At 47.5% G+C, this 15,175-nt stretch overlaps 1 protein-coding gene across 1 annotated transcript in view; it reads left to right on the plus strand.

Moving 5' to 3' along the window:
- Positions 1-1,262: 1,262 nt before the first annotated feature.
- The window catches only part of Garnl3 (GTPase activating Rap/RanGAP domain like 3), a 145,392-nt gene continuing 131,479 nt past the window's right edge, over positions 1,263-15,175 (plus strand). The window contains exons 1-2 of the mRNA XM_026386385.2: positions 1,263-1,333; positions 13,899-14,069. Coding sequence (XP_026242170.1) covers positions 13,927-14,069 — 143 coding nt within the window. The 5' untranslated portion in view covers positions 1,263-1,333; positions 13,899-13,926. The remainder of the gene's footprint in view (positions 1,334-13,898; positions 14,070-15,175) is intronic.

Consider the following 15,175-nt stretch of genomic DNA (forward strand, 5'->3'; position numbering starts at 1 on the left):
GCGTCTAATTTTGGGAGGAAGTGAGCACAGTTGTCACAAAGTTGGAAAGTGATGAAATCAAAACTTGAGCCCACGATGGCTAGTCTGCAAAGCTCCTGCCCCTCAGCCTGAGTCAGGCGCCGCAAACAGCCCCCAGGAGAGACGCCACCTTCGCTAGTCGATCCGCTGCTAGCGCCTGCTTCACGGAGGAACGCCGGTTTAGCCAGAAGGGCGGTCCCGCGCAGGCAGGTGCTTCCAGAGGGGAGAGGCGGCGTGGAAGGGGCCGGGCAGGCCCGGGTCGGGTCCGAGGGACTGGAGGAACTGGGCAGAGGAGGGGCGGGGCTCCAGCAGTGCGGTCATGCCTGTGGGCGGGACACGGGGAAGGGCGGCCCCGAAAGGGGGCGGTGCTACGACGGAAAGGGCCAGGAGATGCTGAGGCGAGGAGGGGCCGGGCGGCTACGCTGAGGGAGCAGAGCTGCGGTGTGAGGGCCCGTGCCGCGCGACCGCGCGAGCGCTCAGTAGCTGAGGGGTAGGTGGGCAGGGCTGAGTCAGTGCTGAAGGGCAAGGAGCAGGAGGGCCAGCGCTGTGGGTGGGACAGGGTGAGGAAGGGAAGGCGTTTCGGGACTGTAATCTCCACAGAGGTGCATGCGAAAGGCTGCCCTGAGGCCCCCGGCGTGGCTTGAGCGGGAGGGGCGTGACTGGAGCTTGGGGCGGAGCCGGGGCGGGACCTGTGATGGACCGCAAAAGCCCGGGTCCGACTACGCAGAAGTTCGGGGCGGGGAGGGGGCGTGGCCTGGGCCCTGCTGAGGGGCTGGTTGGGCTGGGTTTGAGGCGGGGTCTGGGCGTGGGAGGGGCGGAGCTTGAGCCCGGCTTGGGGCTTGCATCCTGCTGGGCTGACTCGGGGCGAGGCCGGGGCGGGCCTGGGCCTGGCTTGCGGGGGACTGAAGGCTGACTGGGTTTGATGTGGGGCGGGGCTTGGGTGGACCAGGGGTGGAGCCTGGGGCCAGCTGGGCTTGGATCCGACAGAGGAGCTTGGGAGCTGACTGGGGTCCGGGGCGGAGCCTGGGCCCGGTAGAGGGGTGCCCGGGCTGACTGGCTGGGGTTCGGGGCGGGGCAAGGGCGGGGCCTGGGCCTGGCTGAGGGATGCGGGGCGGGGCGTGGGGATGCGGGGCGGGGCATGGGCTGCGGCGCGCTAGCCGAGCGTCCGGCCGAGGCCCGAGCCCACCCGAGTGCGCCCGAGCCTGCGGCCCCCGCCCGGGGCGATGGAGCCGGAGCCCGGCGGGGCAGCCGCGGCGCTCCTGCGGCAGAAGAGGGCGGCTCTGCGGCGCAGGGGGTGCAGCTTCGAGAGCCCCAGGTACCATGGCCTGGGAGGGGTGCGTCCGGGAGGGGCAGGAGCGGGAAGCCGGCCACGTGAAGGGTGGCGATGCGAGGGGGACCGAGCCTGGAGGGACCGCGTTGTGGGAGGGGGTCGGTGTGGTTCCGGGAGGAAAGGCCGGGGTGCCTGAGGGGGTCACCTGGCTGGAGGGCCGGGGCCAGTGTCCGGGGAGCAGCTGCCTCCTGCGCCCCGAAGCCTCCGCCCTGTGGCAGGCCGGCACACCGCGGCCCTCACGGGTCTCAGGCGGGGGAGAACGTGCCCAGCCGCTTCTAGATGCTCAAGGACGTGGTCGGGAAAGAGCTCCTAAGTCTAAAGGAAGGGGTTCCTTCTCTTGGAATGGCTCGCCCTCTGCCACCCATCCTCGCGCCCCAGGTGCCTGCACACCTGCTGCTGCCGGCCCCGCCTATCTCTGCCCCCCCCCCCACGGAGTCCTTCCTCTACTCGGGTCGCCTGAGCCCCTCCAGGCCTCCACCCGCCTTACCAGGGGCGCTCTCCCAAGAGGCCAGGGCCGCCCTGCGTGCGACAGGGCCTCCGGACACACCCTCCCCGCAGCGGCTAGTGCCCCTCCCTCTACCTTGCTAGACTCCTGTCTCTAGCATTTCTGTAAATTGGAGTGGGTTCTCCTGCTTCTAGGTCACTCAGGTCTCCTGTATTTTTTCAGAATCGATCTCCTCCTGGAGGACTCCGGTGTCCCCCCAACCAGATTTCTGTCATTATTCTCACACTTCTTAAACTCACAGCCCACCTAGCCTTTGGAGAGATTTCCTAAGACTGAGTCTCCTGCCCTGTGCTGCCTGCCGCCCAGAGGCGCTCTCCATAGCCCTGGAATGGGTGGGGACTAACAGGTGGGGACCAAGAGAAGCCCAAGGATGGGGCCCTCCCGCCCCCACTGAGGCAGAAAACAGGGTTCGCTTGCTAGGATACAGAGCAAACCAAACAGGATCCTTAATATAGGTGGAAGGGCCTTGATTGGGACCTTCTCCATCCTCAGCCTTTGGCATACCTCTCCGCGGTGCTCCCACAGTTCTGATGAGACTGTAAGTGTGATGAAGGCAGGGACCATAGCTGTCCTGGGCTCTGCTCAGTCCTGGCACACTTTGGCCTTTACTGTGTGAGGAATGAACAAATGCTGTTGGGCTAGGGGTTTCCCCTTGTGCTGGCTGTTTGTCATCAGTACCTTTACTACTTCATGCTCCTCACCCTGCATGCACAAGTATCCTTCCCTATTTGGATAGCACCTGCTCCTCCTGTCTTCCCTGAACCCCTGACCCAGCTCTGTGCGGTGTCCACCAAGTGCCTTCCTGCCTGTCTGCATTCCCAGGTTGGTTGTGTATAGGGATCTCCCCGCTGGATTGGGAGAGCCACACAGAGATGGTCTCTGTCCTCAAGAGGCTCCAGCTCACACTTGTGGCTGGAGCACAAAGGATAAAAAAAGTCCTGAGACTGCATGTTTAGGGCAGTGCTGTCCTGTGAAACTTTCTGTAGTGAAGGAAATATTCCATAACCTGCCTCATCCCAGAGGGGATGCCTTAGCACCTGTGACTATAAAGCACTTATAATGTGGCCAGTTCAACTAAGGAAGTGAATTTTTAATTTTATTCAATTCTCCACATAAATAATCACCTAGGACTAATGTTCTTTATAGTGAACAATGCCAATTGAGCAAATTTGTCTCTTCCTCTGAAATCCCACTTGTACCAGCTTCTCTTTTATGTTCATGGCCTTAGGCCTGAAAGATTCAATAACGTCCTGGCCTCTAGAGTGTTATCTTATGAGCCTCAAGATAATAAGATTATCATTTTATTATAAAAATAATCTGTGTTTATGAGAGGAAGTTTAAAAAATCAAGAAAGATATGAAATGGACAATTAACTTTATATTGACCTATAATCCTACTAGTATCATCTGGACCTTTTCTTCCATATGAACACAGATATTTATATTAACATTCTGCTTTTTCACTTAATATATTGTAAGGATTTTTTCACATCCTTAAACATTTTTTAAGAAAACTTCTTTAAATTGCTGTGTGACATTCTTTATCATAGAGATTGCTACAATCTTTTAAACAATTCTTTATTATTTGGACATGTTCATTTCCAGTTTTTTACTCTTCCTAAAGACAGTAAATCCATGTGCATTAGTCTATGTGTGGAGAGGTAAATTTTTTTTTTTCTGTAAGTATAGAAGTGGTGGTGATTACTGGATCAAATAAATTGATTTTTTTTTATTTTTTTATTTTTTTTTTTTTTACTGGGGATTGAACTCTGGGGCAGGGTTCAGGGGATCTGTGTTTGAGAACCCAAGCTCTTCAGTCTGGTGTATGGTTCTCAAACATAACATACTTGGGAGGAGGGTTTCTTAAAACAGCTTCCTGGGCCTCACTACCCACACCCACCCATGATTCTTATCACAAGGTCAGGGTAGTTTTAAGGTACTTCAGTTTCTAACAAACTCACCAGTAATGCCAGTACTGCTGGCCCAGGGATATAACTCTGAAAAGCAGGCCTCCAGATTAATACAGGAATCTTTTGCAACAACCCTTGTAGCTGATCATGCAGGTTGTGTGTACCCCAAGGTCAGGGAACCCACTGCTTTATAAGGCAGGTGGGGTTTGGGTATTTTTTAGTTCTAGTCTTGATAGACTACCTTAAATGATTCAATTATGATCACTAAGTTTAGCTACTGTGGGTGCAGAGCCCTACCATGGACAGAATATTCTGAATTACAAGTGGAAAACACATCTTCTACTTTCCCAAATATTGCTGTGTGTGATGGCTTCCTTATTAGTAATGCATAGAACCCACGCCTTGGGAGAGCAGATTCAATGCCAGACGAATGCTTTCTTGTTCCTGAATGTTGCTTTCCAGGCCCAGATTAGTCTGAAAAGAGCAATCATCCTCTCTGCACATGGTGCTTCCTCTTCCTCCTCCTCCTCCTCCTCATGCTTCCGACTCCCTGGTTTTGGTGATAGTGGTTTTTTCCTGAAGTCTTTCTGCTTTTCAGGTAGTTTCATAAACAAGTATTATAGCATGAGCTCTTTTACAGTCTTCATTCCTCTATATTCTGTTGTTACTCTTTGTGTTTGCGTCAGGCCTTTAAGTATTTAATCATAAATAAATCTGCTGCTGTCAGTTTTCTTTTGGAGCAACAGCAGTCTTCCTGGGAAAGACTCTGAAAAGCTGTCTTGCAGTGGGGCTGACATAATGGGCTCCTAAGGCCAACAGGAGAAAATTAATTTTCATATTATGTCTGTTCTCCTAAGGGCAGGGAAAAAACAACATTTATTATTCACCCAGGTTTTAAATTAATGCAAACCAGCTTCCTTTTTTGGAGGAAGACAATAGTCAAATTAGCTTTACTGTAGAAAGTTAATATGAGAAATTATGTTTGGTCATCTGGTTTACAGAGTTGAAGATCTAAAGAGAGATGAATTCTGACAAACAACACCACAGGAAAATTATGAGATTTGGCCTCTATAGGGAGACTCATTGCTGGTTTCCTGGAGGGGGTGGTGGGTAAAGGAGCACGCAGAGATCTGGGGACGCAGAGAAGGCAGAGATGTGGAGAACTAGCAGCGCACCTGGTTTCTAAGCTGGGTCCCTGGAGGACAGGAAGCAAATTGGTGTTGGCATTAAAGTGTGACTGCCCCAAGAGATTAAGTCTGTTCACTGTAGAATTGCTTGTTGTCCTTGGCCATTTGGCCTGCTATAATCAACAGACATCTCCTTCTCATAGTTCCAGAAGATGGAAAGTCCCCAAGATAAAGGCCCCAGCAGATCTAATATTTGTTGAGGGCCTATTCCTCATAGACAGTGCCTCTAGAGGTGTCCTCACATGGCAGAAGAGCAAATGGGGCTAATAAACTACTTTGGGCCTCTTTATAGTGGCACTAGTCCTGTCTGAGGGTGGTGTCCTCATAACCTAATCACCCTCTCTGAAGCCCCACCTCTTAATACTATTAGATTTGGATTTAAGTTTTAACATATGAATTTGGGGAGCCACAAACATTCAGACCATAGCACTTGAAAGATTTTTTTTTAAAGTCTAGTGCTCTCATCAGTGACAAGAGTTGACGTCAGTCTGTATTTTCTGACTTAGAAAGCTAGCTAGGGATACAGATATGTCAGTGAAAAGAAGCAGCCCACTTCTGATAATAGCAAATGTGTAAAATTACATATGTAATTAAAAATTTTCTAGTGGCCATATTTTAAAAAGTAAAAAGCAAAATTAATTTGAATATTTTATTTAACCGAATATGTCCCAAACAGTATCATTTCAACATCTAATCAATATTAGAAAGTATTAAGATGGTTTACTTTTTTCAGAAATGTCTTTAAAAACCCATGAATTTGACAAGGCACATCCCAGTTCAGACTCATCATGTGGAAAGTGCTCAGAGTGTCAGGTAGCCGCTGGTGCCTTAATGGACGGTGCAGATAGGGATCCTCAGCTAGAAAATATTTGAAGGAATACATCAAGGTTTTTGTTTTATTTTGATTTTTAATGTGACTATGAGTCACAGTGAAATAAGATTTTAAAAAGTGTGAAATAAAAGGGATTTTGGAGACTTAAGGAGAAGGGAATCAAAAAAGTTTTAGTAGGAAGGATAACCAAGATGGTGAACTTTGATTAATTGTTCTTATTTTTTTTTTTATATATATTTTTATTTTTTAGTTCTCGGCGGACACAACATCTTTGTTGGTATGTGGTGCTGAGGATCGAACCGGGGCCGCACGCATGCCAGGCGAGCGCGCTACCGCTTGAGCCACATCCCCAGCCCTCGATTAATTGTTCTTATAAGTCCCAAATGAAACTTAGACTTTGAGACTTGCATGTGAAACTGTTGTGTCATGGATACATGATGTGGTTGGATAGTTTTCTATTTTAAGAAAATAAGATTAGCATAAATAGTGTGTTTTTTTTTTAAAGGAAGGGGATGATTTTTTGTGTGTCAAACATTGCCATTTGGCTAAAGTGAAAAACTAAGAACTGACACTAGGTTTAAGCATCCCATGGGTCATTGGTGGCCTTGGACCAGTCTTTTCAGGAAAAGAGGATGAAAATTACACTGGACCTGCTCTAAGAGATCATGACAGGTGACCAATTGGAAATAGCAAATATAGTCAGCGCTTTGCAAGGGTAGAGGGAAGATGAGGAGAGGAGTTAATTGTTTATTTTGGTTTGGGGTTTCTTTGCTTTTGCTTTATAAAGATCATTATAAAAATGATTCAGTAAAAGGAAAGGATTTCAGTATAGGGAAGGGGTGTTTTATTTGAAAAACAAAATTCACAGAGGATATGATAGCAGCCTTCCCACATTTGAAGGATGTCGTATGAAAGGGATCGGGCCCACTGGGTGTGTGGCCCTGGGCTAGGCCTGAAATCACTGCACTCATGAGGTGTGATGAGACAAATTGGATTCAGCACATGAAAGTCATTCCTGCAATGGGTGCTATCCCAAGGAAGGCTTTAGGATGCAGTTAAATTTTCATTAGTGGAGATGCATCTGTGAGTTAGGCTAGTATTTCTCAACTATTTTATGTTTTCAGCACACTTTTGGGTATAACAATTTTGGTAGCTTATTTGAAAAAACTCAAAGCAATGTTAGCCAGTCAGCAGCAGTGAAAATGGATCATGCTCCCATGTGACAGTGACCTCAGAAGTACCCTCTGTTTTGTGCTGCCCTCTTGGTTGCCCATTAGTGCCTCTTTGTTGCTTGAGCAGAAGTGCATAGTGTTTTGAGTAAGGTTTCTTCTATGCTGGAAAGGCAACAGTCCTGTTTTCCAGTAAAAATTCACAGTCCCTTTTTGTTGCTCACTGGTTATACCATTGCTCCTACTGGAAGAAATTCGTGTCCTGCTTTCACTCTGCACAGGGTCATATCAGTTGTTTTTTTTAGGCTCACAATTCAATCTGACGCTATAAAGGGCATATCAGTGATAATCTAAGGCAACAGAATCCACTCTCCCCAGCAAGCACAAAGGGATTTAATACTGATACAGGGAGTTAAGTGCTTACAGAGTCATTGGAAGAACCAGAGAGGCAACTAGTTTGAGCCCCTAGGAATAGCTCTGAGCTCCCACAATGCTCAGATTTGCCATGCTCAAGAAAGAAAGCTGCCACTTCCCAACAAGAAACTAGTCAGGGCCAGGAATGGAGCTCAGTGGTGGAGCACTTGCCTGGCACAGCAAGTCCTTAAGTTCAGTCTTCATTACTGCAAAAGACCAAAACAAAACCAAGCTGATGAATCAAGAGACCAGAGGCTGCTGCCACCTCCACCACTAACTCCAGAACCCCACTGTCAACTGGGCCTGCCTCCCCAAAGCTGCCACTGCTACTTTAGACAGCTGCAGACTCAAGAAGCTGCTGACCCCAGAACCACAAAATCCTGTCACCATCTGCAAAAGCAAAATGTTGCCTGGCTCCTTTCCAAACCACAGATGTGTGAGGACCTCTAATTCATGGGATCCACATCCATTGGGAACTCTAGCTTCAGAGGAGTCAAGGGCAGCTTAGTTTTGGCTTTCCAACTTGCACTGTGCAAGGGGGGTGAGGTGGGCATGGAGCAAGTCACCCACAGTATCGCCACAAGCAGCATGTCTCTTCAGTCATAGTGAAAGCAGCTTGGTCACATGGATGGGAAACTTGGTGGCACACTAGTCTAGGTGTCTCTGTGCCCTGAGGTGCCACTGCACAGCTAGCGCCCATTCTTGGGATCCATCTTATTGGGCAAAGAGGTAAAAAAGGGCACTTCAGCTTCAGATGGAGAGCTGAGGTGGACTTCCCAGCCATAACTGCCAGTGACCTATAGCACAAATGGAAGTGAGGACATATGCTCCTGCCTTGCATTTTATGACCAGAGAGAAGCACTGCCAGCCAAGAAGTATTTCCTAGCATCCACTCTGTACTTGGAGCCTGGGTTAATGTTTTGCAGGTAGTTGTCTGCACCCGTGTGCCTGGTATAGTCCTCACAAAGCAGCAACCCGTTGGAGGTGAGAGAAGCAGGGAGAGGTCTGACCCAAGCTGCCAGTGACGTCACTCAGGGAAGGCACATTGCACCTGTTCTCCCTATTCCAAGGGAGTAATTTCCCAGTGGCTTTCATAAATTTCAATGAGTTATTTACTCATCAAACAAATATTCACAGAACACCTCTGTGTGCTTGGTGCTGGGGAGACCAGGTGAACAAGGCAGATGAGGTTCCTGCCCTTGTGGACTAGCATTCTAGTGGAGAGCAGTGGACCATACACCAACAGACAAGTGCATAATCAGGACAGCTTCAGACAGCGGTGAGTGCCAGGGAGTAGGATGCTACAGGATAAGGAGTGACCCGAATGTCGGGGGCAGAATGTGTGCCAGGCTGGGTCAAAGACAGGCAGCTACTGATGTACAGTGAGGTTAAGGTTGTTTCCAGCAAATAGGAGGAGGAATGTGCAAGATCAGGATGCTGGCAGGTGGGTGTGGCTCCGAGAAGTTCCTCCCGGTCCTTAGGGAAAATGGCAACTTCAGTGCTCAGGACAGTGAGCCATCTGTCAATCCAAGGAGCCTCGTATGCCTTTTGTTGTGCCTGGAGAGCTGCCTGTTAGCATAGAGCCTCCTTTAGTGCTGCAGCTCTGTTCTTCCATGGTCTCTTCCCACACCTTGTGGGCTTTGCAGGCCTGACCAGGTGCCACAGCTGCAGCCCTGTCTGGGGCTCCCAGATGAGTTCTCAGCGGACTGCCGTTGCTTCCTCATGGTGCTTGGCAGAGGCTATCTGTGAAACAGGCCATGCTTCTCTTCACTCCATCACTTCAGACCCTTAATCCTGAGACGTGAGGCACACAGGGCCTTGGGGAGCCGTGGAAGAGAAAATGGTCAGTTCTGCTCCTCAGAGCTTGGCAGTCCACAGGAACCCAATGCACAGAAACATTGCTCACAGGGTACCTTCAGGACCATTCTTCCCTAAAGGACACCTTAGGTCTGTTCATTTACAGACGGAGGCAGCTCTGTCTAGGTCTGTGTTTACCTGTTTGCTAGTGATGGGCAGGTCCACCTCAGCCCGCTCCTCTGACCTGATGTGTCCTCTCCCGGCCTGGGCTGGAGCTCTCGTCTCTAGGAGCAGGAAGGATCTGGACGCTGTGGGAATAGGCCCTCTGTTTTCACTGACTCCCATATTTCCCTGGTCCACTGAAGCCCTGGTTGCTGTGAAGTTCTGCCCCTGTAGTAGGGCTTGCCTTGGTGTCCAGCTTTCCCCCCAATTCAGGGCAGCATGGCCACTCCAGAGAGGGTCTGAGTCCGTATGATCTCCCATGACCCATGACCCTTCTTTTGGTAGATTCATGTGTGCTTTTGCTTAACACCTTCCCAGAGGTTCAAGTAGTTCAGAAATAAGATAACCTTCTTTTCAGCCTTCTTCACATTGGGCCGCTGCTTCTTAGAAAGCTGGGGCAGTGAAAAGAAAAAGAAGAAGCCTGCCCAGTGCTCACCCCTCCAAGTAGGTTGTGTCAGGGTCAGACCCTCAGGACATTCTTGCCCATTTCCCTCCCACTACATAACGTGCGGAGCCCCAGGGCTCTTTTGACAGCATGTGCACATAGCTGTGCAGTGGAGACCCTGGCCTTTCTCTTCTTTCAGTAACTGTCCTTCTTTCTATTGAGCTGTTGTTGGCTTTTATTTCCATGAGCTCCAAAAAGTTTTGCAAATGACCACTTTCTCTGCCAACTCTCTAAGAAGTTCTTCAACTGTTGAAAGACAATAAAGATAAAATGTGTCAGAAGATTAAAGGAAACACAGTTTTTTAAATTAGAAAATTAAAACAAGAAAAGATAAGAGGCGAAAAAATAAATGGATTATAGTTAACAGTGGGGAGACAGAAATGTAGGTGAAGAATTGAAGTGTGGAGAACTCTTACAAGTAAAGTTATGGTCAAAAGATAAAATTAAGGAGTGGGAAAGGTTTGAAAGAGCTAGTATTTAAGATTTTTAACAAAATCATAAAGATTCAAGAAAAATAGCATGTTAAACTCAGTATTTTAAGATTAAAAATCTAAACAAATGTAAACAATGTGTAAGGTTATCTTGCTCTTTCTTGTTGGGGATGTACTTGTATGCATTTTGGAAAGATGTCTAAGAACTAAGGTTTAGGCAGAAAAGAAAGCCACAGAACATTGGATGGTCCAAGCATATATATTACATAGAGAGGAGTGATAGAAAACCAAACTAACCAGAGGAAAAAGGGAGTGGAGTTTTGGGCTGTCACCAATACATAGGTCTCCTCAGGTCCCTTTACCTCTCCTGTGCTCAGAGGTAAAGGAACTTTGTGCACTTCCAGCACCCATAGGCAGCTCTTCTTAAGTGCCTTCCCTTGAACCCCTGCAGCTGCCTTGCGTACCTGTGCAGAGAGCCCCAAGTGCCTGGTGCTACTCTCAGCCTACCCCAAGGCTCTCAGCCAATGAAAGACTTCAGGAATGTGATTGTCCAGCTCCTCCTTACAGGTGGGGACAACTCTGAGACATCACTTACCTCCTCTAGCAGCACTGTCAAAATATAAAGTGAGCTACATATAGAATTTTATATTTTCAACTAGCCACGTTCAAATGAATTCTAATAATTTATCTTATTATCATTCAATATGTAATCAGTGTAAAAAATAATCGAGACGTTTGACATTATTTTTTTATTTGTACCAAGTCTTCCAGAGCCAGTGTGTGTCACACTTACGCAGCTCACTTCAGACTGCCCATGTTGGAGTTGCTCTGAAGTTATGTGGTGAGTGGCCGCTGAGCTGAGCTGAGCAGCACAGCCACCTTCAAATTGAAGCTGTCCCTTCAAAGAACTCTGCCAGAATCCGAAGCCTTACTTGGCCCCTTCCTGTTCCCTAGCCTGCTTCCTTCACTTCCTTTGAGGGTTTTGAGAATACTTTTTCAATTTCTTTTTTGCATACAGGTATTATCTTTGTACTGAAAAGAAATTTTAAGAGTTTAGAAAACAAAATGTCTCTCTTATTCCAGATCCCACAATGGGGATTAAACTATTTGTTATTTTAGTGCCAAGGCAGCAGTAAACTCCTGTGCCACTGAGGCTTAGAGTCGTGGGGCGCCTTTGCATAAAGAACAATTGATTGCACAATAGAATGGCTACTTGGCTTTTGTCACAGGTTGAAAGCCTGAGACTTTGATGTCTGCTGCAATGGTAAGGGACCGAAGGTAAGATTTTCTAGAAGTCTGGGTCAGGTGTGCAGCATTTGGCTTCTCGGGGCCAGGAAAGGCAGTGGGGAGAGTGGAGTCATCACTGAGGAACATCAGGGGACCTAGCAAGAGAAGGTCCTGAATCCTTCCTCATGAGACATAGGTCACTAGAGTAACATCTGCTTTTTCAAGATGCCTGCAGCCTTGGGTCTGGGTGACACTGGCAGAACAGTTTCGAGTGATCAGTGCCTATCTCTTGATACCCAGTAGTGTGGAGTCACTTCCCTTGGCGTCCAGCCCTGGGCAGGTGGCAGTGCCCTGTGTAGACCCTTCCTCAGATAATACTGCTCTGGACCACTAGGCCTCTGACTTCTGCCTTAACATTATGAAGAGCACCTCTTGACCAAATGTCATCTAAGATTGCTTTTTTTAAAAAAAAAATATTTTAGTTGGACACAATATCTTTTATTTATCTTTATGCAGTGCTAAGGATCAAACCCAGGGCCTCACATGTGCTAGGCAAGCACTCTACCACTGAGCCATAATCCCAGCCCCTAAGATTGCTTTTTACTTTTCCATTTCCAAGTAGCTGGATTTTGTGGCTCCTTTGTCACTTGAGGTAGAGGTGAGTGAAGATGCTGCCAGATGGCTCAGAACACCACTCCAGTCAAGAGGGGTAGAGATGCCTGTGTTTCCTACACACCACCCACTCTATGTTAGAACTGCCTTTCCCACCTTCCTCCATGTGCCACCAGAGAAAGGGCAGGCACATCTCAGAGTACATTTCTCAGGTTATCCCATGAGCAACCTATTTGTTAATTCCACAGCATTGACTCTTTACATACTAGATGTTATTACTCTTAAAATATGTGATTTTTTTCCTTTTTGGCTCCAGTGTTGCCAGTCTAAGCCTTTATATGATTGTTCTTGGACATTTTAAACTGGAAATTTGATAAACCAAGTAGTACTGGAACTATCCCAGTGATGGTCGAGAGACCCACATTGTTCTCTTAAAGCATCTTAGACATAACTTCCTGTACTAGACCAATATTGCCTTTTTTTCTAAATAAGTTTGTGATTGTTTAAATACTCACTCTGAACTATATTAGTCCACTTTTTTTTTTTAAGAGAGAGAGAGAATTTTTTTAATATTTATTTTTTAGTTTTCGGTGGACACAACAGCTTTGTTTGTATGTGGTGCTGAGTGAGGATGGAATCCGGGCCGCACACATGCCAGGCAAGCATGCTAGCGCTTGAGCCACATCCCCAGCCCCCAAGTCCACTTTTCCTTACTATAACAAAATACCTGAGACTGGGTAACTGTATAAAAGAAGAGGATTTCTGCCATGCGACCAGTGCTGGCTTCATGAAAGAAGGTTCGGTTCATAAGTAATTGCCAAGGAGTTTTAAATTAAAGAGACAAGACTCTCATTACCTTTAATACCAGCTCCGAGATGGCTTCTCCTAGCTCCCACCTCCAGCCACCTAATTCGGTGGTGAGGTTTACAGAAGAGACTAGCAAGAAAGAGAGAACACGCCAGGGAGTGGGCTTTTACTGGGGAACAAAAAATTCCAGGGAAAATCCCATCCAATGAAGGTTAAGAGGGGCAGCATCCCAAGGTCAGGGGTGACAACTGGGTCTTCAGGGCAGTGGCCAGGCACACCTCTGCACGGACAAGCCCTCGGACCTGGGAAAGGGTGGGGAAGGCTCTAACACAGCTGTGTCTAAGCGCCTCTCACCCAGCCAGGGAGGTAATTCAAATCACGTGCGAGGATGGCCTCCCACAAGGATTATTTTGGTTTATAGTTCTTATCAAAGGGTGAGGACCATTTCTGATGATGGCCAACTTGTTGGGATTGTCCCAAGGTGGTACAAGATGTCACATGGCAAAAGATAGGGATTGTACACGTGTGTCTGTGCCTCCTCTGGTCTTTCTGTCTTTTTACAAAGCCATCAGGATTCAATCATGGGGGCCCCTCCTAGATGACCTTTTCTAATCCTAATCACCTCCAAAGGCCCCACCCCTAAAATAGCAAAATAAGTCTCCATCCTCTGATTCCTCACAGTGGGGACTCAATTTCAACACATGAACCCTTGGAGGACATAGAATGTCAAAACCAGAGCAAGATTCCTCTGACTTGACATTGTAGGCAACATAACTTATTGTTCAGGGATGAGATAAGATTTGGACTGTTCTGGGCAGCACCCCTAGCCCCAGGGTCCCTGAGCACCACTCTGCTGTAAGGTCCTGGGCATGCTTGGCATCCCCCTGCTCCTGGCTTATGAACAGCTGTCCTGGGAGGAAGAAGACAGGGCAGGCTTTGGTGGGCCTGTGTTCTTGTGTTTCTCAGAGCCTTTCCCAACTTCTTCTGCTTCAGCACAGCAACGCAGTCTCCCGGCCCACTGATGGAGCCGCTGACCAAGGGGTCATGTGGGAGTCAGATGGCACAGACCCTCCTCTGGAAAGCAAAGTCGTCTCTCTCCTTTGGCATCCAGTCCCTTCAGACATGGCCAACGAAAGACCCTGAGCTAGAGTCCCAGGTCAACCTGTAAGTAAGTAAAAAAAGCAGGTCTCAGTTTGGGGCCACACTCGTTTTAACATGAAATCCCTTAGTGCATAGGAGGAATATCTTTCAGGGGAGAGTGGGAAGGAAAGGGGTGTGGGTGTGATCTTGGAGACTGTATTTCTATTTTCCTTTTTTTTTGGGGGGGTACTGGGGATTAAACTTTGGGTCACTCGACCACTGAGCCACATCCCTAGCCCTATTTTGTATTTTATTTAGAGATAGGGTCTCACTGAGTTGCTTAGTGCCTCACAGTTGCTGAGGCTGGCTTTGAACTTGCGGTCCTCCTGCCTCAGCCTCCCAAGCCACTGGGATTACAGGCTTATGCCACTGAGCCTGGCATTGCATTTCTATTTTTGATGATGTCTTATTTATCTATTTATTTAACAATATTCATTGAGCACCTCTAGCAAGCCCCATACCAATAGAATATGGAAGAAAATAATTCTAATATAATACAGAAAAAAATATAAGAATAATTGTATAAATGATATGTTAAGTCCATTAGGGTGGTACTGTGTTTTCCTGTATATTCCTGAACCACAACAGGCCTTTGCTAGAATATGTGATATTTGTTGGATGAATGAATAAGTACATGGATATAGAAAATCCTATAGGACAGAAGTGTTTAGATCTCCAGGGAAATCAAAGGCATCTAGCTAGCATATATGATTGATTTCAAAACAAAGGAAATGCTTCATCTATTCAATGCAACAAATATTTATCTATGCCTACTGTGTCCAGTGCTTTTGTGAAATCAATTCCTGGCTGGGGATATGGATCAAAATCACCTGTGAGGCCTGGGGATATGTAGAGCACTTGCCTAGCTCCTGTTAGGCACTGTGTTTGATCCTCAGCACCACTTAAAAATAAACAAACAAACAAACAAAAAAAGGTATTGTATCCATCTACAACTAAAAATATTTTTTTTAAAAAATCACCATTGGAACCTAAGAAACAACTCTGGCCTGAGGCCCACCCCCAGGGGTTCTGATTCAATGGATCTGGAGTGGGGGGAAGAGGACCTGTTCCCCAAGGAGCTCACAGAGCTCATCCAGAGAGATGGACAAGTAACCCCCATGGTGCTAGAA

The sequence above is a fragment of the Urocitellus parryii genome, chromosome 4 (genome assembly GCF_045843805.1).
Source record: "Urocitellus parryii isolate mUroPar1 chromosome 4, mUroPar1.hap1, whole genome shotgun sequence".
NCBI classification, from domain to species: domain Eukaryota; kingdom Metazoa; phylum Chordata; class Mammalia; order Rodentia; family Sciuridae; genus Urocitellus; species Urocitellus parryii.